Source organism: Colletotrichum scovillei (assembly GCF_011075155.1).
Source record: "Colletotrichum scovillei strain TJNH1 chromosome Unknown Contig00011, whole genome shotgun sequence".
Lineage (NCBI taxonomy): Eukaryota > Fungi > Ascomycota > Sordariomycetes > Glomerellales > Glomerellaceae > Colletotrichum > Colletotrichum scovillei.
The window spans coordinates 2,973,303-2,994,617 of NW_023336269.1; the positions used below are offsets into that span (position 1 = coordinate 2,973,303).

Here is a 21,315-nt window from a genome sequence, read left to right on the forward strand (position 1 = left end):
AACCAAGACAGTTGATTTTCTATTCGTTACAAGGCAAGGTCTCTTAGGGACGACGCCTTCCCGTCATAACACCAACGCCAGATGTCATATCACAAACAATCCCACATCATGCCACCAAACCTTAAATCTTGTAGACAAGCTCTCCGTCGGTGTACCTATTTCTCGGTTAGTCATGTGAGAACGGAAGATGAGAAATCAGGTGAGGGAACTTACATGATCTGGTTGGCTTCATCCATTTTCTTAAGAGCTTTGACGGCCTCCTCCTTGCTGAAGGCACTACCGCTACGTGACTGCAACTTGGTGTTCACGGCTTCAAGAACAGCATTGACATTGGCAGAGTCGTCGTCGAACAGGGCTGAGTTGAGTAGCTGGCCAAGGGCGCTTCTGAAGACAGTCAGCCGCTGGGGACTGATGGGTTCGTCAGCAATGGCGAGGCCAGCTGCTCCCGATGCCAGCTCGTCATCATCCTTGCCAGTGTCTTGCGACTGAGAAGGCAGCTGAGAAGCAGGCATGGATGAAGCAAACGATGTTTGCGTTTGGGGTGCCGCACTTGAAGAAGCCGTGCCATCACCGCGACGACGGGATCTCCGTGGCGTCGCCTCGTAGATATCCTCTCCTGCGTCTTCCCCTACATCAGGCTCAGCAGGGGTATCCGCGTCGCTTTCAGGGGCATCTTCGTTGGCGCTGCTGGCACCAGCAGCGGCTCGCTGAGGCCGGGTCACGCCTCGTGTCGATCGCGAGGATCTCGGGACGGGTGTCCGTGTTGTCGTCTTCTTGAAGTTTCCATCATCGCCATCATCATCGGATGAGCTTTCCTCGCTTGATGACGCAAACTCGGTAGTCTGGGTTTTCCTTCGTTTCTTTCTTGACTCGTCCTCGACCACCTCCTTGAACAGAGCAAAACGAAGAATTGCTTCGGCCGCAAGGGCATCGCGCTCGTCTACTCGATTAGATAGTCGGGACTTGGCGTGGGCGGTCGCCAAACGAATCAGAGTTTCCAAAGTACGGACGGTCAGAGGACTGGTTCTGCGCTGGTTACCCTCCATCTCATCGTTTCTGAGGCCAACATAGATGTCAGAAATGCGATCCGATGCGGCCTGAGTCAAGACAGGCCGAATTCTGGTCTTGGCATATTGAATGTATTTCTTCATGAAAGGAATGCTGAGCACCTCGGGCTTTTTGTTCGCGCCGCGTCCAGTGGTAAGAGTGACACCAGCGTGTAGCATCGCATCGAACTTCTCGTACACATCGGTCGGGCGTTGGGTATCGGCTTGATTGTTGATGGCAACGCCGAGGGCTTGGCCAGCGTTCTCACGCACCGGCGCACCCTCTTCTGTCCCGGGTTGACGGTAACGGTGCATGCGCAAAACGTGCTCCGACACCTGCCGGTCCCGGGTATCCTCGATATCATCGGTAACGACGAATAACAGATCGAAACGAGACAGGAGGGAGTCTGGTAGGGCGATGTTCTTGTGAGGGTCCTTATGGGTGTCATATTGGCCAAAAATGGGGTTAGCAGCTGCAACAACGCTGCACCTGGCGTTGAGCGAAGTGTGGATTCCAGCCTTGGCAATCGTGACGGTTTGCTGTTCCATGACTTCGTGAATTGCAACACGGTCAATGTCGGACATTTTGTCGAACTCGTCAATGCATACCACGCCACGATCAGCCATGACCATAGCTCCGGCTTCTAGTCTCCGTTCACCCGTCTCCTTGTCCGAAGTCACTGCAGCTGTCAGACCAACACCCGATGAACCTCGACCAGTGGTAGCAATTGCTAGTGGCGCCGTGTTGAGCACGAATCGAAGAAGCTGGGACTTGGCTGTAGAGGGATCTCCCACCATGAGGATGTTGATATCACCTCTCAAATGGGTGCCATTCTCCAAGTTCTTCTCCATGCCACCGAGCAACATCAGAAGAATTGCCTTCTTGATGTATGCGTGGCCATAAATACTGGGCGCGAGTGACTGGGAAAGAAGGTCGAGAAGATTCTTCTTCTTTGCTACTTTGTTGATGTTTCGAATATCCGTGTCGGTTATAGTGGCAGTGGCGACACCACCGCCCGATTTCGATGACAGGAGAAGAATGTGATTGGCGATGATGACAGTCTTGAACAAGGCGCTGTTATGATTTGTGTTTCTGTTTCCGAGGGTTCTGTAGATACCGACGAGTTGCACGCGGTCGCCAGGCTTGACCTTATCGACGAGGTCGTCGTCGAGAATCACATCAACGCCACGGGGCAGCTGACCGGCCGGGGCACGCTCGGGCATCTCCTGAATAGAAACGGTCTGGTGATCTCTATACGTGCTGAAGCCGTACTCGGTAGTAAGCGGGTTGCCTTCGTCGTCCTCTTGCGGGTAGGCGCTCGATGTGGTGACTCCGTTGGTCATAGTCTGGTCTTGGTACTCCCGGAAGTGGAAAACATCCTTATTCTCATTGTAATGCACACTCTTGACAACCTTGGGTCGGATCAGCGAGCATCTCGTCACGATGCCTTCGAGGGACACCATGCTGTTGAGGTGCTGGGAAGACAGTGTACGAGGGTTGCAGGCATTCATGCCAAAGCTACCAGCCCATGCGCAGTAGTAGGAGATCTCGTTCAACTTTTCCGCATCGCCGGACTGTGGCAGTGTTTTGACGATTTGTTTCAGGGCATGATTGAAGGCAAGACTGTAGTCGAATGGGTCTTGAAGAATTCCGGAAGCAAGCTGGGCATTATGGGCACGTAGTTGGTCGAGGTTGACGACCAGTCTTCTCTGCTGCTTTTGCAACATCAAGATGATGGCTGATCTGTAACTGCGTCCTTGAGAGTCATTTTCTGTGGTTATACCAGGTCAGTGTGCAACATTCAGAGGCGCAAAGACCCGTACGGGGATACGAAAGCAGACGTACGGGGATCGAGGAACTCCTGTGCTGCGCGCACGCGGTCCAAGGCGGCCGCATCTTGCAGCATGAAGGAATCCATGGCGGCAATTGTCGTCAGAGTCGAGACTTGGCTGAACTGGGAGAAAAGGGTATTAAAGGTGTAGGTTTGCAAAAGTAACTGACAACATGAGGTACAAGGGAGGCGGCAAAAGCGTCAATACTGGAGTGTCGAGGGGGGGAGGGGAAATGTAATCGGCCGCAGAGAGTGTGAGTGACAAGGAAAAAAAGGAGGGGACCAAATGCCATCCAAAAACGCGAAGCGACGCGCCCCAAGGTGGGACGCGTAAAGTGGTTTTGGTTTGGCAAGGCAACCGTGGCTTGCCCCTGGAGGCATGTGGCTGATGCCCACTCTCCAACAATTATTGGCTAATACCGTACGGAGTACCAGGTTCCCCAATTCCTTACCTATCAACCTTGAACCGTCAAACACTTCAACGCAGACTGTCACCACCTGAAATCAGCCCCAACCCCGGCCAGGGATTGACCGATGAATCAATCCTATCGTTGAAGATAAGCCGAGAATGATCCGTCGCGCGCTCGGATTGCATTTGGACAGAACTTCAGAAGTAGGTAATCACAGCTTTGTCCTAACCCCGCGTTGCTTCAGACTTCGAGAATGTGGCCGTCTTCCCACGACGGTTGGCCCCAAAATGCAGCTCTCCATTGCGGCACCATCACAGCAAGAGGAGTTGTTTCCCAGCCACGGCCAAACTACCCTGTTTCCGACACGCCAACATCGTCCCGTGGTTACTCGACTCAGACCTCTTGCGGGCGATCATCCTGGCAACTGAGCTGCCGCTACCGCCATGACGATATCAGCTCACCCTTCGCATCTTACGCTTTACACATTTCGGACCACTCCAGATGCCTAGAATATCTCGGCTTCTTACCTACCCTGTCCACGGGAGGCCGATAACACCCGTATCAATGCTGTGCCTTCCTTGCGCATGACACGTTACCTCGACGATGTCCTTCGCCGAGCAAAAGTATCTGTCCTTGTTAAAGGATTGGACTTGCCATTTTCAATGACGGCCGACTGACGGGACACCCGCCGAATCGTAGAATAATCACAGACCTGCCTACCAAATAATCTCAGCCACGTACCCAGGACCCGACAGTCTGGGCCGCCCTGGCAAGTCAGGCTCCCACAGGCTTCGTGCAGATACGAAGCAGAATCTCTAGTGCCCACTTATGTCAACATTGTTTAATACAACGTCTGCTGTCAAACGTTGGCCATCTGCTTGGTGGACGTCAAGCTCATGAACTCAATTTCACTCTATCGACTGAGCGTACGAATGATGGAACTCCTTGAGACTCTCAGGTTCTCTAACCTCCGGCAAGCACGTGTCCATTTATAGCCGATCGGCAACAACAGGACAAGAGAGGTGTCTTGTACCTTGCAGAGCTGTTCATCGCCGAAGACGGCACCAGGCGGATAGCGCGCGATGCTTTGCCAACATGGGTTGCAACTTCCAAGCCCAGTCGGTCGCCTCTGTAAAGGATCTCTTCCTCCATTGTTGGGCTCAAGTTCGGGCTTTATCTCACTAGTGACGAGTCACATCCGCCAACCCTTGTCGCTCTCGGCCGGCTCTGTATGCATACAGGGGTAGAGTGCGAGAATAAAAGTCCAAGGGGGCCGGGCATCGTTGGGTGAGACGAGGGTGTAAAGATACCGCCGATGCGCTTACCTCGTACGTGAAGTTCACAATGCAACGACGCCCGTACAGTTGTCAGCTACCTGTACACACTTACGGCGGGAGGAAATTTCTCGCGACGGGAGCGTCTATGGCCCCATACTAACTAATCTTGGGAACGGGATAGTGACACCGAAATGACCGGCCCGAAAGTATGTCGGCATCCCGATGAAGGGTGACACGACATCGGAATGATCCGACACTTTGACTGTTAGCTGCTCCACCTTCGTGGGTCCAGTCTCTCTCAACGGATACTCGCAGCTTGCGAAGACACTGGGAAACCCATAGGCTTATCGATGGGTGAAAATATTCAGAGCGCCGTTGAACTGGTTCACAAGGAGATCTTCTTGCATCTTCTATTCTATATGAAGTGCTAGGCTGGTACCAGAAGCGTCATCTGATGCATGCCGGTCCGCGGCTATCCGTTTTCGTACAGGAGCGGCAGGGCGCATCGAGAGAGAGCACCGTTGGGTAAGCCGATGGTGTGCCTCCGTCTCGACGGGGGCGGAGCACCATGCTCACGACCGGGGACAGATCAAGCTATCACGGCTCGCTTGGCCGGGGGTATTCTCCTCGGTGGAAGGCTTCCGTCATGGTTCTCCAAGTTGTATCGCTCACCTACTCCGAACTCTATTCTCCATGTCCACGCCCCCTCTCCACACCACGGTGGATGCGCCAATGCGTCCCCCTCCTCCTACGACGGGTCTTGGTACGCTACCTCGGACCCTAGTGCAGAAAGGCGGACTCAATCCTAGGTTCGGCTTGCCGATATCTTACACATTATTAATTGCAGATATAGAAGCAACTGTGAGGAAGAGCTTCGTGAGATGGGAGGTGAACAGTATTAAAGGCTCGACGCGAACGTTGGCCTACCTGTGTTGTCTTCTGCTTACACCGCTCTATTCCCTTTATCATCCAGACCTTGCTTACGGACCCCTACCAATACGCCGTGCCTCAACGTATATCGTGCCTCACCCACAATGGTTCTCAAACCCCTGGATACCGTAGAGTTCACTGATGCGAGCCACTCACCAGTGCTCCATCGAGATCTACGGGGTCAGTTTGCACGCATCGTTGGCGGTGAAGGTCACCACTATGTTGTAGAAGGCGGCAGGAAACTCTTTGACGCTTCTGGAGGCGCTGCCGTCGCTTGTATCGGTCATGGTGACAAGAGAGTGGCAGACGCTATGGTGAGGCAGATCAACAGCATCGCATATAGCCCTTCGACATTCTTCACAACCCCCACCTGCGAGAAACTTTGCCAATTCCTCGTCGATTCGACCGGCGGTCGGATGTCACGAGCCTATCTAGTCAGCAGTGGTATGTTGTATCAACTCCGTCAGTACCGATTGATTGCTAATCATGTCAGGGTCTGAGGCTATGGAGGCAGCGATGAAGCTTGCAAGGCAATTCTTCCTAGAGAAGGATACACCAGAACCGCAGAGGCATCTGTTCATTGCTCGAGAAAGGTCTTACCATGGAACAACTCTCGGCGCACTCTCTATGGGTGGTCACGTTTCTCGTCGAGCCAAATTTACGCCAATGCTCCTCGACAATATCGTTTCTCATGTGTCTCCATGTTACGAGTACAGAGGCAAAGCGCCTGAGGAATCAGATGACTCATATGTGGCCCGTCTCGCCCAGGAGCTCGACGATGAGTTTACCCGGGTAGGACCCGGGAACGTGTGCGCTTTTGTAGCAGAACCAGTTGTTGGGGCCGTAAGACGATCCGCCAAAGAAGCGCAATGTAGCGTCAGTCATGATGAGGTCGACTGACATTTCTGCATAGGCTCTGGGCTGTGTCCCATCAGTGAGCGGCTATTTCCAAGCTGTTAAGGCAGTTTGCGATCGACATGGCGCCCTACTTATTATGGATGAGGTCATGAGCGGCATGGGCCGCTCTGGGACTCTTATGCTTGGGAGGGTGAAGGGGTAGTACCCGCTATCCAGACTATTGGCAAGGGCCTAGCCGGGGGTTACCAGCCGATTGCCGGCGTCCTAGTCAACAAGGGAGTAGCTGATGTGTTGGAGAGGGGCTCCAGGTGAGTTCCATGAGGTGGTGTCTGGGAGTGTCCCGATGGTGAAAGGGCCACACTGACGCGGTACAGTTGCTTCGTTCATGGACACACATATCAAGGTCACCCTATTGCATGCGCAGCAGCACTCGAAGTACAGCGTATCATTGAGTCGGATGGTCTACTAGTCAACGTACGAGCCATGGGCCAATTACTTTCGGAGCTCTTGAGAGAGGGCCTCAAGGACGAGCCTTGTGTGGGAGACGTCCGCGGCAAGGGACTTTTTTGGGGCATCGAGTTTGTGCGGGATAAGGTGAGCAAGGAACCTTGGCCCAGAGAAGCACAGGTGGCAACGGAGATGAGCGATCTTGGGCGCACCGAGGAATACGGCATTGTGGTTTACCCTGGTGCGGGAACTATGGACGGCGTTCTAGGTGATCACATCATTGTGGCGCCACCGTATACTGTGACACGGAGCGACGTTGAGTTCATTGCCGAGACGGTGGTGAAGCTGATCAAGGGCTACTTCGCAAGACTGAAGCAGTCCGGGTCAGCTGTTTGATCGACTTGGTCGTTATTGCTGCTACGGATTCTGCGAATTATATGTACTCTGCGAGAGCAGAAAGGAAAGACATCTATGGCAACGTACGATACCCCACATGGGTACTGAACGATAATACAGAGGAAGTAGACGAAATGACTGAAATTCAACGCCGGTCATGAGATAAGTTGATGTGAAATAAGACGCGATGCATGGTGATCTCGTGGACCTTCTTTCGAGTCGCAGAGGTGAAGTCAAGTACGGATACTCGATAAGGTAAGGTATTGGGGCCTCGGAGGCATGAAAGGGCGGCACTCCAAACATGGGATGACATAATCCATCCCAACTGTTCATCCAAGCCCCAGGTTCCTGAACTTACTTGCTCTCAACACACAGGCGACAGCACATCAGAACCACACGTACCTCATCTGATCAGCTTGGGCGCATTCGGGTGCGCCTGACACAGCCAGTGCCCGCAAGAGTACAACGCGCCTTCTCTTTACCGTCCCACTCCCGCACCAAGCTCTCGCTCCGCACGTCCAGTCGCCTGCCAATGTATCCTCGAAGACCACTCGACCTTCTTTGAGCCAGCCACCTCACGATTTCGTGGGTAATCCTTCCTAAGGCGCGCGGGATTGAACACCGGTGACGCGATATTGCAACTTGCGCAATCGTTACTTCGTCCGGTTCTCGATCTCCCACGGACTTCACAGCGCTTGACCACGGTCCGGTCCTACACTTCAATTCCCCGCGGTCTCCAATTTCGACACTCCTTGGCTTCACCACGTTTGGCCGCAACTTGCAAGTGCTATAGCAGTATCAGCTGTTAGGACGTACACCATGTCTGTCGGGCCGGCGACCAGTCGCCATGCTGACGAAGAAGCTCGTGCAGAGGTCGATGTGCTCAACTCGCGACTCGAGAAGACGGCTCAATTAACCAAGAAGATCCAAGCATGCATGGGAAGGTTGGAGTCCACCGGCAAGAGCGTCAAAGAAGTAGCAGGTCCTCTCAGTGGAGAAACGAAGAAGCTCCAGGTCTTGGGCAACAGTAGGTCTATTCTCGCTCATGCCTAGCAGGGCTTCAGCTGACTTTGGCTCCCTCACTCGCAGACATCGATTCTGTCCTCGCAGCCATCGAACGCCTCCGTCAGCCCGCCGATAGTAAGAATGACGAAGAACAGATCATACGTGCCGGCCCGGACAAGGCTGGTCTTTCCAACTACCTCGCCTCAATCAAGCGCCTCTCCAAGTCGCTTGAAAACATGCAGGCCTCCAACCTCCGGGCAAACCAACAGACAATGGCTGAGCTTGTCCGCTTAATCAAGTCAGGCAACTCTCAGCTCGAGGGCCATTTCGATAGACTGTTGCGAGGAGAAACCCCACGATCGATCGAACCGCTACACTACATCACCAAAGATATGCCATTCCCTGTACTGTCCCAAGACAAGGTGACACGCCTCGGCCTAGTCAACTCGTACATCTCAAGCACCCATCGCCAGAATGCTGGTGCCGCTGCTGCCCCACAAGACTCGACCATTGCCAAGATTTATGCTGAAGTACGCGGGCCCTATCTTTCCTCCACCTTGGCCAATCTGGCTGCTGCCAGCGTCAACACGACGAAGAAGAAAAACCCCGATGCCATCTACCGCGCAGGCACCAACGGCATCGGTACATACGCGCAGGCCATGGAGGGCGCGTTTTTGGCCGAGTACGACAACATTTGCAGTATCTTCACCCGTGAAGATTGGGGCCCCCTTTTCCAAGCCACGTGCCAGAGCGCTATGGCTGAACTTGCACGTACTCTTCGCGAACTGAATAACCACATCAAGGGACATTTGGACACAGACTGCTACCTCGCCTACGAGATCACCGAGATCATGTCTGGCCTCTCAAGCAACCTGGAGACGCGTACAGGCGAGCTAAAGTCTTCACTTGCCTCAGCCCTTAGGCCTGTGCGAGAGACTGCTAAGCTTTCATTGGGAGAACTGTTGGATGACACGAAACGAAAGATTGCTGGCATGCAGACACTTCCACAAGACGGTGCGCCGATACCCGTTGTATCGGCCACAATGCAGCGACTGCAGACCATGGTTGAATTCCTACGGCCCGTCTCCAGTATTATGTTCTCTCTAGGAGATGGGGGATGGAGATCGAATGCTGCAGCCGATGGACGATCGACCGACGCAATCCCCAGTCTCGCTTCCTTTGATATTGGTGCAGACGGGAAAGAAATCTTCTCACACTACTGTTCAGACACAGTCGAGATGCTCATGGCAGGACTGGACTCAAAGGCCAAGATGGTCCTCAAGGGTGGCCGAGCTGTCATCGGCGTCTTCCTGGCTAACAGCGTTGTCATCATCGAACGAATGATTCGTGATTCTGACCTCGCACCACTCCTCGAGGGTCGGATGAGCATGCTAGACCAATGGCGCAAGAAAGCGACAGGCATGTACACGATGGATTGCAAAGAGGTCTCAACACACTTGTTCGATGTCATCCACACGAGCAAAGCAAGACCCCAGTCCGGACAGGCTGATTCTGCCTCAATTCTCAAGGGCCTTAGTAGCAAGGACAAGGACAACATCAAGAGCAAGTTCCAGGCATTCAACGCCTCCTTTGATGAGATGGTGAGCCGGCACAAGACGTACAATATGGAAAGGGAGGTGCGCCAGATGCTTGCAAGAGATATTCAGCAGATGCTCGAACCCCTTTACAACCGGTTCTGGGACCGTTATCACGAGGTCGACAAGGGCAAGGGCAAATATGTCAAATACGACAAGTCTGCAATTGCCGCTGTCTTCATGACGCTCTATTGAAAGGACCTCGTGTACCCATACATCTCACCCGCTGAGTTATTCACGGTTGCGGTTTCCGGCTGGTTGCTCGGCCATTTGTTTATTTAACATTGTTCTGGAAGTTTGGCAGGGCGTTTCGGTGGCGGATACCAAGTCATGATTGGCAATGCTTCTCGTACATTCAAAACATTACATTGCATCTCTCCTCTCGTTCTCAAGATGAATCGGAGCGGTCTTGGTGTTAGCAATTGCAACTATAGCAGCGCACAATGGGAAGGCACAGAGCTTCATCAGGAACACGAGAGGCCTTGACAAGTATGGTTATCTTCTGCCGAAGGCAGCCTTGACTAACAATGTAACTATCCACACGAAGGGTTTACATTGCGTAGGAAGCACCATATCCATATGTTCCCAAATCTGGCTACCGGCTTCAGCACAAGCCCAGGCGCCAAAATCAAGCCTTTTTAAAGAGCAAATCGATGCGCTCTGACCTGTGCCATACAATCACCCCGTCGCTGCCGCGCTTGAACCACAAGATTCGATGCTGAGGGATGAACTCCTCGTGCGTCTGTTCGCTCTTCCAGGCCGACAGTGCCTTCTCCTGTGGTCCCAGGAATCTGTCCTCGTACCCAATAACGTAGTCGTTGCTGTCAATATCGGGATCCCATCGCAGTCGGTTCAACACATCAAGCGCCGTGCGAAACTTGCCCATCCCCTCGGGCTTCGGATTGGCTGTTTCTGAGCGTTGTTTTGCTGCTTTTGCCTTCTTGCTTAGCTTCCCGGCGGCGAGCCTCTCTTGCGCGGCCAGTTCTTCCTCATTCTCGTCCTCGGTGTCATCCTCGTCTTCTGTATCCGAATCGTCATCGCCGTCGACGTACACACCCCATTCGCGATCATCCAATCGCAAATTTTGTAGCTCATTCTTCTTGACAATGCTCGCGCTGAACCACGCTGTAGTGGAATCGAAGTACTTCTCGTCACTCAGAATCATCTTCTCGAACTGCTGCAAAACAGCCCTGAGATTGCTTTGTGCAACTTCCAGGTCGCCCCGGTCTGGCTTCTCGTCCGGTTCCGTCCATTCCAGACCGACGAGGTAAGAGCCTTGGTAATCGCCCTGGGTGTTCCGGGGGTCGCACGTAGATGCGTCGACAAATCTCGCGGGCCAAATTCTCGCCGAAAGCTGCGGGACTCTCCTGTTTATATCTATAGGTGTTGTCAGCAAGCAAGCAGCACGTAGAAATGGGGACAGGGTTCGCAGGCTACTTACCGACAAGGAGAGAGGCACATCGAGACTCCAGCCAGCCAATGAGCCTACTTCCACGCTCTAGAGATGCTCCCCAGTAATGTACACGCAAGTCTACAAAGGACCGGAACGACGTGAGGAAGTCAGCGGCGCTAGGCGTCATGACGTTATCTCGGCCGGGCTCTGGCACCGGTAGCAACGATTCCCAGGTTGCTCCGTCAGCAGATAGCAACTTGTTAGCTTGGCTGAGCTCTGTTGAGATAATCTTGACAGTCGGGACGGAGGCGTTGAGTGCCGTATTAAGCGTTGGCGAGTGCCACCCGACCAAAACCAGGGCCTCTCTGCTTGTTCGATGATATCTGAGGTTCTTGTGGAAGAATGGGTCAAATACCATGTCCTTTTGCCAGTCAAACCGCGCATAATGCTCGAAGAAGGTCGTAATGATATCAGCAGCAGAAACGGTGCCGCCATTGTGTACAAGCACCTTGCAGACATTGACCAACATGACGGTCAAGTGGATGCCCCCAAGATACCCAAACTTAGCAGCGTAGATTCCGCGCGCCTTGGCCCAAGTCTTGATAGCTTGGTGGCTCAGTCGGAACTGGGCCAGATCTGGAACGGATCGCTGGAGATAGAATAGATCTCTCGCGGGCTTCAGCTTCAGCAGTGTCTGGGCAGACAAGCTGAAGGCCGGATCTGACGCGGAACGCTTCAGAACGTCAGGCCACTCGTCCGCGATATTGGGTGCCTGGCAATACTGAAGATCGCACCTCACGCCGTGAACCTCCACCTCGAGCATTGTGCCAGTCTTGGCTTTGACTTTCCTCAGAAGCCGAATGCCAGGGATGCCTGATTTTCTCAGCCTTTGCCTCGCCAGAGTGAAGAAGATACGGGGACTGATGGACCCGATGAAGAAGCAGTCGATATCGGAGTTACTGGACCACGTGCCTAAACCATAGGATCCTACGGGGACGAGCACAATCGTCGGGCGGCCTCGCTTGTTGTCCACGGACGGCTGGTCGGACTCGATCAAAATTTGACGAAGCAATCGAATAGCCTCATTCCGAGCTGCCTCATCTTCCGCCGAGGGAAACACCTCAAGATTCTCAAGACACTTAGTAAGTTCTGTAGTATCTGACAACCCGTCTGGTGCTCTTTTAAGATTGATAGGAATCGCCCGCGCATCGCTGACGGCATCCTTTACGTTAGAGCGCTGCAAGAGACATCGAACACCCCAGTGATCACTCGGATACAGGGGCTCATGTCCGGTCTCGCTGTCGCCAGTGACGAAGCCGAACATGTTGAAGCGAGATATCTGGAAAGGGCAGGTGCCCTTGACCAAAATACGGTCGTACCGTTGCGGTCGATTACCCAATCCGGTGCCAACCATCTTGCTGGCGTGGGGGTTTGCAGTAGGGTCAAAAGTTGCTCCTTGCTCGCCCTCGAACATCTGGGTGAGGTCCCCTTTGAAGTTATCACTCACGCCAGCCTCGATGCGCGAGACCATCCATACGTCGAGGAGTTCGGCCTTTGCCAAAGTTGTTTCGATGCCTCGGAGGACATTCTCTGTCTGGACCGTGATGGCCCCCTTTTTGACGGCGGCGTCGATAGTGTAGGAAGATGTTGTGATATTGAAATCACCCGCAATGATCCATTGATGCGAAGCGTATTTGGACCCGAGGTGACTTAGTAACACCTGGAGTTCTCTAAAGACGACATTTTAGTACAGGTAGAAGATCAGGTTAGGCGGTATTCTATAGCTAACCTTTCCTTTGCAACCACGGCGCCGTCTGTTAGGCCATGACTCAGGTGACAAGTTGCCAGAACTAAAGGAGAAGTAGGTTCCTCTCCTTCGCCATGTGCCAGATCACCGAAGCTGATTATGCATGATCCCTTGTGCGGGCGTACGAAGGGAAGATACTCCCATGAAAACGGGTGCTTGCTAAGGACCACATGATTGAGTATGTTGGGTAATGGACCGGCATCAGGGTCGTCAGGAGACCCGTAGGATGCATTGGGGTACAATTTGCGAATTCTGTCGTCACCGAGTAAGAATGGTAAAAAGTCGTCCGTCACTTCTTGGAGGACCAAGATGTCTGCAACGGCATTTCGTGCGAGCAGGTTGTCAATGATGACGGGGTATCTGCTACGAGATGGGGGCCATTCGAACTCTGCCAAAACGTTCCAGCTGGCGACGATGAGGTTCTCTACTGCCTTGATCTCTGGGTGATGTGAATATGTATTTGAAGAGACCGGCCGCCACCCCACCTCTTGGCTGGAGAATTTCCATGATTGCTGAGGGATAACAGCAGAGGCCAACTTGGGAGATAATCCAAAGGAATCATCGCATTGACTCAGAGAAGGCGAAGTAAGGTCAATGAGACCCCAGAGGCTCATTTGACCGGAAGAAAGACGAACTAGGACGGCTAGTTGGGTGGCTTCCCAACTGACCGGTGGTAGGCGTCGTAGCTTCTCAAGGAGGAATTTGAGTTTCGATGGTCCTGCTGTATCCTCGCACTGAGCAATCGTCATGTGCATGTGGTATGGAGCAAGGCGCGTCTGGCCGATAGCTGTGAGAGCCGTGGTGCGTAAAGAGGCAAGGCGACTATTCCTCTTTTCGTCCTTGTCACACAGAAACAGGGTGCTGCCGTGCTTATTCTCAAAATAGTCTGGTGAGTCGAGGGAAAGGGGTATGCTAGCGAGGTCACCAGTCTCCTGACGAGCCTTGAGGGAATTGACAATGGCATCGCAGGCTTGATGCAGTGACTCCGAATCTGCAGACCTCGTGAATGGGTAAACGAGGTTGACGTGAGGTGGCCATTTTGCATATGCCTTGTCATTTTGGAAACGAAGACGATCAATTGATGGCCACTGTTCCCTTGGTGGAATGAGGCAAAGAGCCGTGTCGTGTGTGGGTGGAACGCTGAACTCCATGGGCGTTGGTCTCTTGGTCCCCGTAACGGCTTTGATTGCCAGTAGTTTTCGTGAACGGATAGATGTGTAGATAGTAAATGGGTTGATATGCGGCGAGCTCAATCTGATAGGAAAGGAGTAGAATTATTGTGTCGATTGGTAGTGGGCCCAGCGGGATTGTACGAGGATGTTATGTTTACTTGACGATCGAGATTGTCTACATGTAATAAAAAGCAACAAGACCCGCGATGGCTTTTGTATTGAGTGGCCCGAGTGAGAAAACTCGACTCTTCCAGCCAGAGGCAACGTCCGTGTAAGTGTAGGTGTGTATGCGTAGATGTGCAGGCTGAGTCCAACATGGTAATTGAATCAAACCGATTCTTGGCCGCATCCCATTGGTGTGTTCAGTATGGAACGAGACTGGCTACCCCTGCAGTTCTACGATAGCTTCCCATTTACGGAGTATGTATTACTGTGGGAATGTCTTCGTTGAGTAACCGGGGCTGAGGCTAAGGCAATTGCGGGGAGTGGGAGTCACTGGCCGAGTGTGTCACTGCGTCGGGCAGTCTCGTCCCGCTTTCCACTGACCTCTACCGTGTATCCGTTCGCCGAGACTTTTGATCTCGATGCGCTGACTAGGAGGTAGGCATAAGGGTTGATCCCAAGTCAATGGATCGAGAGACTGGGATCGCATATTTGCCCATGTCCCAGAGCGTCAAGACTGCTGACTGCTGTAGGTATTCGGAAGGGCCTAAGAGGCGCAGGCGGCAGGTCTGGGGCGATGCGGGGCGGTGACTCACTGTCGTCGGTTATTCCATCCGGAAGAGGCAAGCTGCATGAGACCCTGCCAATTTGCCAATTGCTGCTTCCTTGCAAGCCCAAGCCCTCTCTGCCTTACCACGCTTAACTTCGTACTTGGCGTAGAATGAGGCTCATATCAGCTAGATATCATGGCAAGACGGGCCAAGTCAGGTATGCATTTACTGCGATGATACTCACTGGTAATAAAAAACTCAATCAAACCCGATCTCATGTCACCGCGAGTGTTTTTCTTGCACTCGTTAACCTTCCCTTTCTTTCTCTCACCTTCTGCCTTCTGCCTTGTGAGCATTCACATGGATATCTTGAAAATGTACCAAAAACAAGTATCCTGAAAATGCCAATCAAAATCGATACCGGGGAGCCTGTTGCTCACTTTTCAATTTTGAGTTACTGGATTTGACTTTGTTCGAAGAATGCCTACAGAATCGAGATAGATCGCGAGAACTGATCACGTATCAGCCATTCTTAGGCAAGGCAGTACACAATCTCCATATGGCTCAAACGCCAAATTTGGGTATCATCAATCATACAAAATCGCACTCCATTCCCCGGCCAAGCGAGATGTCATGCGTCACGACTCCTGCGAGAGTCTCAAACGACGTGTTCCTCAAGCTCGGGTCCTGTCCCTCCCCAGTCGATGGACGCCACGCCCTTGCCCTTGCCCTCCATAAGAGCCTCCAGCTTGTCCTCGTTCGTCACGTACGCCCCGTTCTGCCTTTTCTGCGCAATAGCATACTTGATTGAGTCTCTCCATTCCTGCAAGAAAAATCGTCAGTAACTCAAGGTTGACAATAATTGCGACCAGAGCTTCCAGAAGGGCACTGCATGTCATTTGGGAAGCTGCACTTACCCGCCACCACACTTCTTCACTCTGCACCATGCACCTCCGACCCTCCTCCCCGTTCCTGGCCGTCGCAAAGGGCCACACCGACTGCACCACTTCGTACTTGTGCTTGCTTGTGAAAAGGTTCTTCATGCCCATATACAGCTTGCTCGGCTTCTCGGCACTCTTGACCTTGACCTTGGCATGCGTCACGGGAAACGAGATGTTGATCTGTCCTTTGTACTGAGTTGAGGCGATCAAACTACGAATCTGGCCCTCAATATAGAGCGTGTCTAGATTGGCAACAACTCGTTCGAGCGCTTCCAGGCGAGGGCTTCACGTTAGACATAGTTCAACCAGTCGCATACCGTGTAACGCAAGGCGAACTCACCAAAACTCTTGACGGGCGCCGGGTCCTCGATGAATCGGCGACACCACTCATCCAGCTCCCTATCACCCACCTCGGGGAGGACATCGGGCTTCGCGCCGCCACGGAACGCGACCTCGCCCGGCGCAACACACCGAATGTAGTCCAGACGCTTGCCCATGTCGTCTGCCACCAACAGGCCCATAAGGTTCATTTTGAAGTCAAAATCAATAGTGCGACCACGGTTGCCTTTGATATGTATCAACGGCTTGGGTGGGATGCTCGCCTGGGATCTGATGAGCCCTATCAGCGCGCTGGCGCTCGCTGTCAGATACTCTGCCTTGGACGACAAGGTGGTACAATCGGGCGATAGAGTGAAATTTGGCGGTGAGTAAAGCTTGTAATCCAGCCTGGGTAGACCGGTATAATAGTGAGTTCCGTGTATCCCTTGGGAATCGTGTGAAACGGATGTCTCCGAGCTGTTGGAGGGGCTTGAATATGGTGGGGGCTCCGAGGTACTGGCGCTGTCGGCTGTCAGGTCATCATCAATAGAACGACTTGCCAGTAATGCCTTTTCTGTTACAAAAGAGGACGATGCTGCGTTCATGCTGGATGTCGGCACCGGTGCCGAAGAAGGCGGCGGCGGCGGCGGCGGCGGTGATGCTCTCACTGTCATTGGAGGCAGCGGCAAAGGTGGAAGCTCTGCTGGCAACTCCGAGGGGCCCGAAAAATCCGTTGGCAGCGCTGGTAGTGATCGAGAGTGCAACACCGCTGATCGCCCATCACCCAGCGTTGAAGCCATCGTCAAGTCTTGCGGAGTGTTGAAATGGCTCGTGGGCGTGGGTTAGTACAAGGCGTAGCCTGGTCACTCAGCTCAATCGGATGAACTGCAGAAGGTGGCCGATTGTGTGGCAAGCCAGAGTCAACGTTAGGGTAATTAGAGACTATTCGGAATATTTCATAGAGGGAAGCGGCACGGTGAAGAGAAGATTTGGGAGTAGAACAATAAGGCGGTAAAGGGAGAGGGGAATTGTGACGAAGAGACCTGCATGGTCATCAGTTTCCCCCCCTCTGAATACAAAAGTAGCCGGCACCTGGCCTCATTATTAAGTATTACCTTAGTGCCAGAACCTGATGAAAGGTGAAGACCAAAGTCCCTGCAAAAAGAAATCACCTCAGAAATGTTAGACTGGGGCGTGAATTAGGCACCACCATTCTTCTCCAGCCCCCATGCCGCAGCGGAGGGCGAATGGAGCCTGCCCCTGCCCGCCGCATGCATCAGCCACTGCTCACGGTCCTCGGTCGGCCCTGGATAGTGGGTTGCCGCTCATGTATCCGCGTAACTGTACAGAGACAATAACTACCGTATTGTGCCCGTACAGAAACCTACCTTTCCATTGGACCTCGGATCGTAAGCACCAAGCCGCTTTTGGCGTCAGTTTGCCTCGAAGGATCATCACCAACAGCCCCATCTCATCATAAACAATGGAAGGCCGGCTCCGAACTTGCGAATCGCCTTGTCCACCCTCATCCTGCTGCCTTTGAGGCAAACCGGAAATAATAACAGACCTTGGAGCCGGCTGCAGAGTCGGGAGTTCCCACCCCGATGCTCAGCCGGGAGACTTGATCCATAAGTGTACAGAGCCGCACCATAGAGCTACAAGACAACGAATCACGGAAGCGCGGCAGCTGTCTACAGGAGCACAATTCGAAGGCGCTAGTATTCATCATTGTCATCATTGCGATGCGTATGCCTATTAACCGAGGTGATGCCAATACGCTATCCCCTCAACCCAACGCCGAGTAGAAACGCCCTTACACGCCCAAATTGTGTTGAGGCACCGCCTGATCCGCTTGATGATCGAGGTAGGGTAGTATGCATGCCAAGCTCAATCCACCAACGCCCAGGTAACCGAATTCTCAGAAATAATGCCAGTCAGTCCTCGTCTCGTACAGTCATTCACGGGCGTGATTCGTCCACCTGCCGACTTTAGACAAGCTGGAAGCCATCTTCTTCAGAAACGCGGCCGCCTTCCTGGCGTAGGTTTTGGCGTGCCTTGCGGCCCTTGAGAACCTGACCATTCTCATTAAGAATTTCGTACTCCTTCTCGACCATACGCTCCGTCTCGCGACCCGTCGCCGTCTTGACAAATATGTCCAGAGTCATTGGTCGGCCGGGGCTTTCAACACGATCAAAGCTGTACTTCCAGTCCTCAGTGGCAGCGATGTCTCCATACATGTCTTGCGATGGCGCCATGTTCATGACGGAGCGGCTGAGAGGATCCTTGATCTGTTCCTTGGCGCGAGCTGCCGAGCGCAGCCGTCCTTGCGGGAACTCTGAGTGTGACCGGAACTTGCTGAAGTTCTGCATATGCTTCTTGTAGTGAGAACTATTGCGAGTATTAGGTGTGCTGCTAGAATATACAGTTACAATCGTTCAGGGGGGAAGCGTACGTCTCACTGTTCCTGGCCCGAGGCCGTGTCATGGCTCGCTGTTGCTCAGTTCCGCCAACAGAGTCAAGAGTATACCAGTCGAGATGGCACCCAGCCAGGGGACGAGCTCCGTTGGACCACTTGGACCGTGAATCCTTTGATCGTTTGAAATCTTGGTTGGCGCTTCGCAGGTCGCGTTCGAACTGGGCTGGAGATTCGATTGAAGTGGCCATGGTGTCTAGGTTGACAGAGGTGTCGATATTCGTAATAGGTAAGCAGGTGTCAAACCGCTTTACGCTTTGGGTGAAGGTAACGTTTGCCTGGCTGGAGAGAGCCTCGAATATAGAGTGGGTGTCGGAAGAGTTTGGAGGAGGGGTTAGGGGACAAGTAGATATAGTCGATGCGAGGGCAAGTGAAAGAGCAGTGAGTGCTTCGGTGACTGGCTCGGGAGGGTGGCTACCTAGTACTAGGAGACTGAGGCCAAAGGAAGGAGGAGGGTCCGGGCAGTACGAGGCAGGTTGGATGAGGTAATCACTCCGAGGCGGACGGAAGTGGCCGGGTGAGTCACCGGACAAAGCTGAAGGGCTGAGTTGCCGAGGATAATAACAAGGATTCGAGATGGAAGGTAGCGTCAAGATCGAGTTCTGGACGGACGCTGGTAATGTCGAATAAGGTACAGGCAGGGTGGGGTGAGCATACAGATACAGGTATTCGTAGTAAGGTAGAACCAGGTTCGTGTTGGAGTTGTCAGGAAACAGATGAAGAGGTAGAGAAAGACGGAATTCACATGGACAAAGGTCGCGGGATGGCGGATGTGATATAGTTGGCAACGGCTAGTAAGGCGCCTTGAGGTAAGGCAAGGAAGACAGATAAGGCAATGGGAGGGAGGTAAGGTAGGTAGGGCGAGCCACAGTGCGCATGGTTCAGAGAGGATGGGGGAGGCGCGCGTGTCCCAACTTTTGGATCTGGAGACTGGAGCCAAGCTTGCCAGGCTGAGTTCCAACTTCAGATGAGACGGAAAGGGCGTGACGGAGTGGGTTGGACGCGATGCAGGCATACCGCACGCCTGGGGCTGTAAAAGCAGGACCAGGCGCGAGCAAGATGATGTAGGTATGCGAGATGAGTGTCAGACGGGCTGGTGGTGGCCTCTTGACCGGGAAGGGGGCTCATCGTCTCGGCTTAGCGAACAGACGGGCGATAAAGCTGGATGATAGTGCACTTGATACGTTGATAAGGTAGGTACGGTCCATGATAAAGCTCGGGGCGTGTGGACGCGATGGATGGAGGGGGGGTGTACCTTGAGGTACGGTAACGTGGAACCTGTAGATGAAATGGCCTACCTACGGATAGGTACGGATAAGGTATGACGAGTCGCGAGTTCCATTGTTTGGGACTGCAAGCCTGCGAGTGCTGCAGAATGCAGAACGTGCGGAGTCAAATGCAGATAATACTTCCCCTCGTCCCTGCTGCACTTTCCTCTGCTTTGGGCCGAAACCATGGTTCCTCCCAATCAGAGGGATTCCGGAAGGGGCGTGGCGTGGGGAGGACACTGTGAGTCTGTGACAGTCATCCGGCGTTGCAGGCTGACTGGTGGACTGGAAAGAGTCACCCGGTCTCGCCATCCCCGCCAGCGTCGCCGGCTGCTAAGGTACCGCCAGCTGTCTCGGGGTTCCTCAATAGAGAAAGGCCTTGTCCTGTCCTGTCCGCGCCTACCTACACTACCTACCTTACTTTTACTGGTTGATGTCATTCAATGCATGCGGCGTGCTCGCAAAATGACGACAAATGCCGTATTCAACTTGCAACATGCACACTGTGACACCCGGGGTACGATAGGTAAGGTCCTCATCCTTCACAAATCCCCCCATCATCAGCTAACCAACTAACGTAGCCTGCCTTCGAAGGGCTATGTGTCTGGCATTGGCGATTTTCCATTGGGTGAAGTTGGCCATCTTGCCGCTGGAGGGCTGCCAACTCAGCTTGGTTGTGGTTGCTCAGGTCATATGGCCTCCCTCACTGGCACCCTCCCGTGCCTCCTTCTCCATTGACTAGGTAGGTAAGGTAGGTAGCTTAAGTAAGTAAGTAGGCAGGTGTTATTACGACAGTAACCACCTTTCCCCTCCACCTCAGTCCAAGTAGCTACTCGGGTAGATTTCGCAGGTTTCCTGCCATGGAAGGGCCAACACTGTCCCCATACCTCAAGAGCCTTGTTGGGCGTGACTATTGCCTTTGTTCGTTTTGACGGGAAATGATATCACCGGGTCAGGAGGACGTCATGGTCGATTTGATACGGGCTGGGGTTGTCATCAGCCTGTTCAAAAGTGTCCAACTACAAATGCCTACGAGAAATCTAGGCAGGGAATTATTGACATGCTCACTATTAGAAAAATGCATTCGAGATATTTGAATCGCAAGGGTGCTAGAGAGTCGCTTTTGCATCTACTTGTTACTCCCACATCCCAGAACAGGTTGCGCATGTGCATGGGTGATTACCTCACCCTACCCTCTCAAGTCGATGTTGTTTCTTATGACTCCCGTAATCCATCCCGAGTCTTATCTGTTTGTTTACCTATGGCAAACATCCGCAGACCCGTGGACCGGTGGACTCGGCGGGACCCTAGGTCGTGAATGCCTCGGACCCCACGGCACCTGCTCCTCCGCCCGGCTCGTGCTCGGGCTTAGTCAGAAGACTTGGCGCTCAGGGCACGAGCCAGTCGACATTTCACCGCAATGCCCGGAACGGG

General features: G+C 53.2%; 6 protein-coding genes across 6 annotated transcripts; 2 read left to right on the plus strand and 4 right to left on the minus strand.

The window, feature by feature from the left end:
- Positions 1 to 58: 58 nt before the first annotated feature.
- HER10_EVM0006816 (MCM2/3/5 family protein) lies at positions 59 to 3,141 on the minus strand. Its single transcript, XM_035476391.1, has 3 exons — positions 2,893 to 3,141; positions 214 to 2,818; positions 59 to 155 (listed from the first exon to the last, which is right to left on the minus strand). Exons 1-3 carry the CDS (start codon positions 2,963 to 2,965, stop codon positions 122 to 124), a joined length of 2,712 nt encoding a protein of 903 aa, XP_035326939.1. The 5' UTR covers positions 2,966 to 3,141; the 3' UTR covers positions 59 to 121.
- A 1,674-nt stretch (positions 3,142 to 4,815) lies between these two features.
- Positions 4,816 to 7,196, plus strand: HER10_EVM0005828 (aminotransferase; the record flags this gene model as incomplete). Its single annotated transcript, XM_035475432.1, has 4 exons — positions 4,816 to 6,338; positions 6,409 to 6,517; positions 6,550 to 6,661; positions 6,728 to 7,196. The coding sequence occupies exons 1-4, from the start codon at positions 6,000 to 6,002 to the stop codon at positions 7,194 to 7,196; spliced, it is 1,029 nt and encodes a 342-aa protein (XP_035326874.1). The 5' UTR covers positions 4,816 to 5,999.
- An 819-nt stretch (positions 7,197 to 8,015) lies between these two features.
- Positions 8,016 to 9,991, plus strand: HER10_EVM0010730 (Exo70 exocyst complex subunit; the record flags this gene model as incomplete). Its single annotated transcript, XM_035480181.1, has 2 exons — positions 8,016 to 8,223; positions 8,286 to 9,991. 2 exons carry the CDS (start codon positions 8,016 to 8,018, stop codon positions 9,989 to 9,991), a joined length of 1,914 nt encoding a protein of 637 aa, XP_035327247.1.
- A 433-nt stretch (positions 9,992 to 10,424) lies between these two features.
- HER10_EVM0001720 (endonuclease/Exonuclease/phosphatase) lies at positions 10,425 to 14,147 on the minus strand (the record flags this gene model as incomplete). Its single annotated transcript, XM_035471459.1, has 3 exons — positions 10,425 to 11,173; positions 11,238 to 12,919; positions 12,979 to 14,147. 3 exons carry the CDS (start codon positions 14,145 to 14,147, stop codon positions 10,425 to 10,427), a joined length of 3,600 nt encoding a protein of 1,199 aa, XP_035326553.1.
- Positions 14,148 to 15,539: 1,392 nt separating this feature from the next.
- HER10_EVM0001873 (uncharacterized protein) lies at positions 15,540 to 17,370 on the minus strand (the record flags this gene model as incomplete). The annotated part of the gene is made up of 5 exons (XM_035471608.1): positions 15,540 to 15,704; positions 15,799 to 16,091; positions 16,163 to 16,548; positions 16,697 to 16,843; positions 17,351 to 17,370. 5 exons carry the CDS (start codon positions 17,368 to 17,370, stop codon positions 15,540 to 15,542), a joined length of 1,011 nt encoding a protein of 336 aa, XP_035326570.1.
- A 758-nt stretch (positions 17,371 to 18,128) lies between these two features.
- Positions 18,129 to 18,804, minus strand: HER10_EVM0008755 (uncharacterized protein; the record flags this gene model as incomplete). Its single annotated transcript, XM_035478265.1, has 2 exons — positions 18,129 to 18,528; positions 18,593 to 18,804. 2 exons carry the CDS (start codon positions 18,802 to 18,804, stop codon positions 18,129 to 18,131), a joined length of 612 nt encoding a protein of 203 aa, XP_035327086.1.
- Between the last annotated feature and the right edge of the window lie 2,511 nt (positions 18,805 to 21,315).

Coding starts and splice junctions, on each gene's coding strand:
- HER10_EVM0006816 (XM_035476391.1), bottom strand. CDS start 2,965: ATGGATTCCTTCATGCTGCAAGATGCGGCCGCCTTGGACCGCGTGCGC. Junction 2,819..2,892: donor ACAGGAGTTCCTCGATCCCC/GTACGTCTGCTT, acceptor GTATAACCACAG/AAAATGACTCTCAAGGACGC. Junction 156..213: donor GATGAAGCCAACCAGATCAT/GTAAGTTCCCTC, acceptor ACCGAGAAATAG/GTACACCGACGGAGAGCTTG.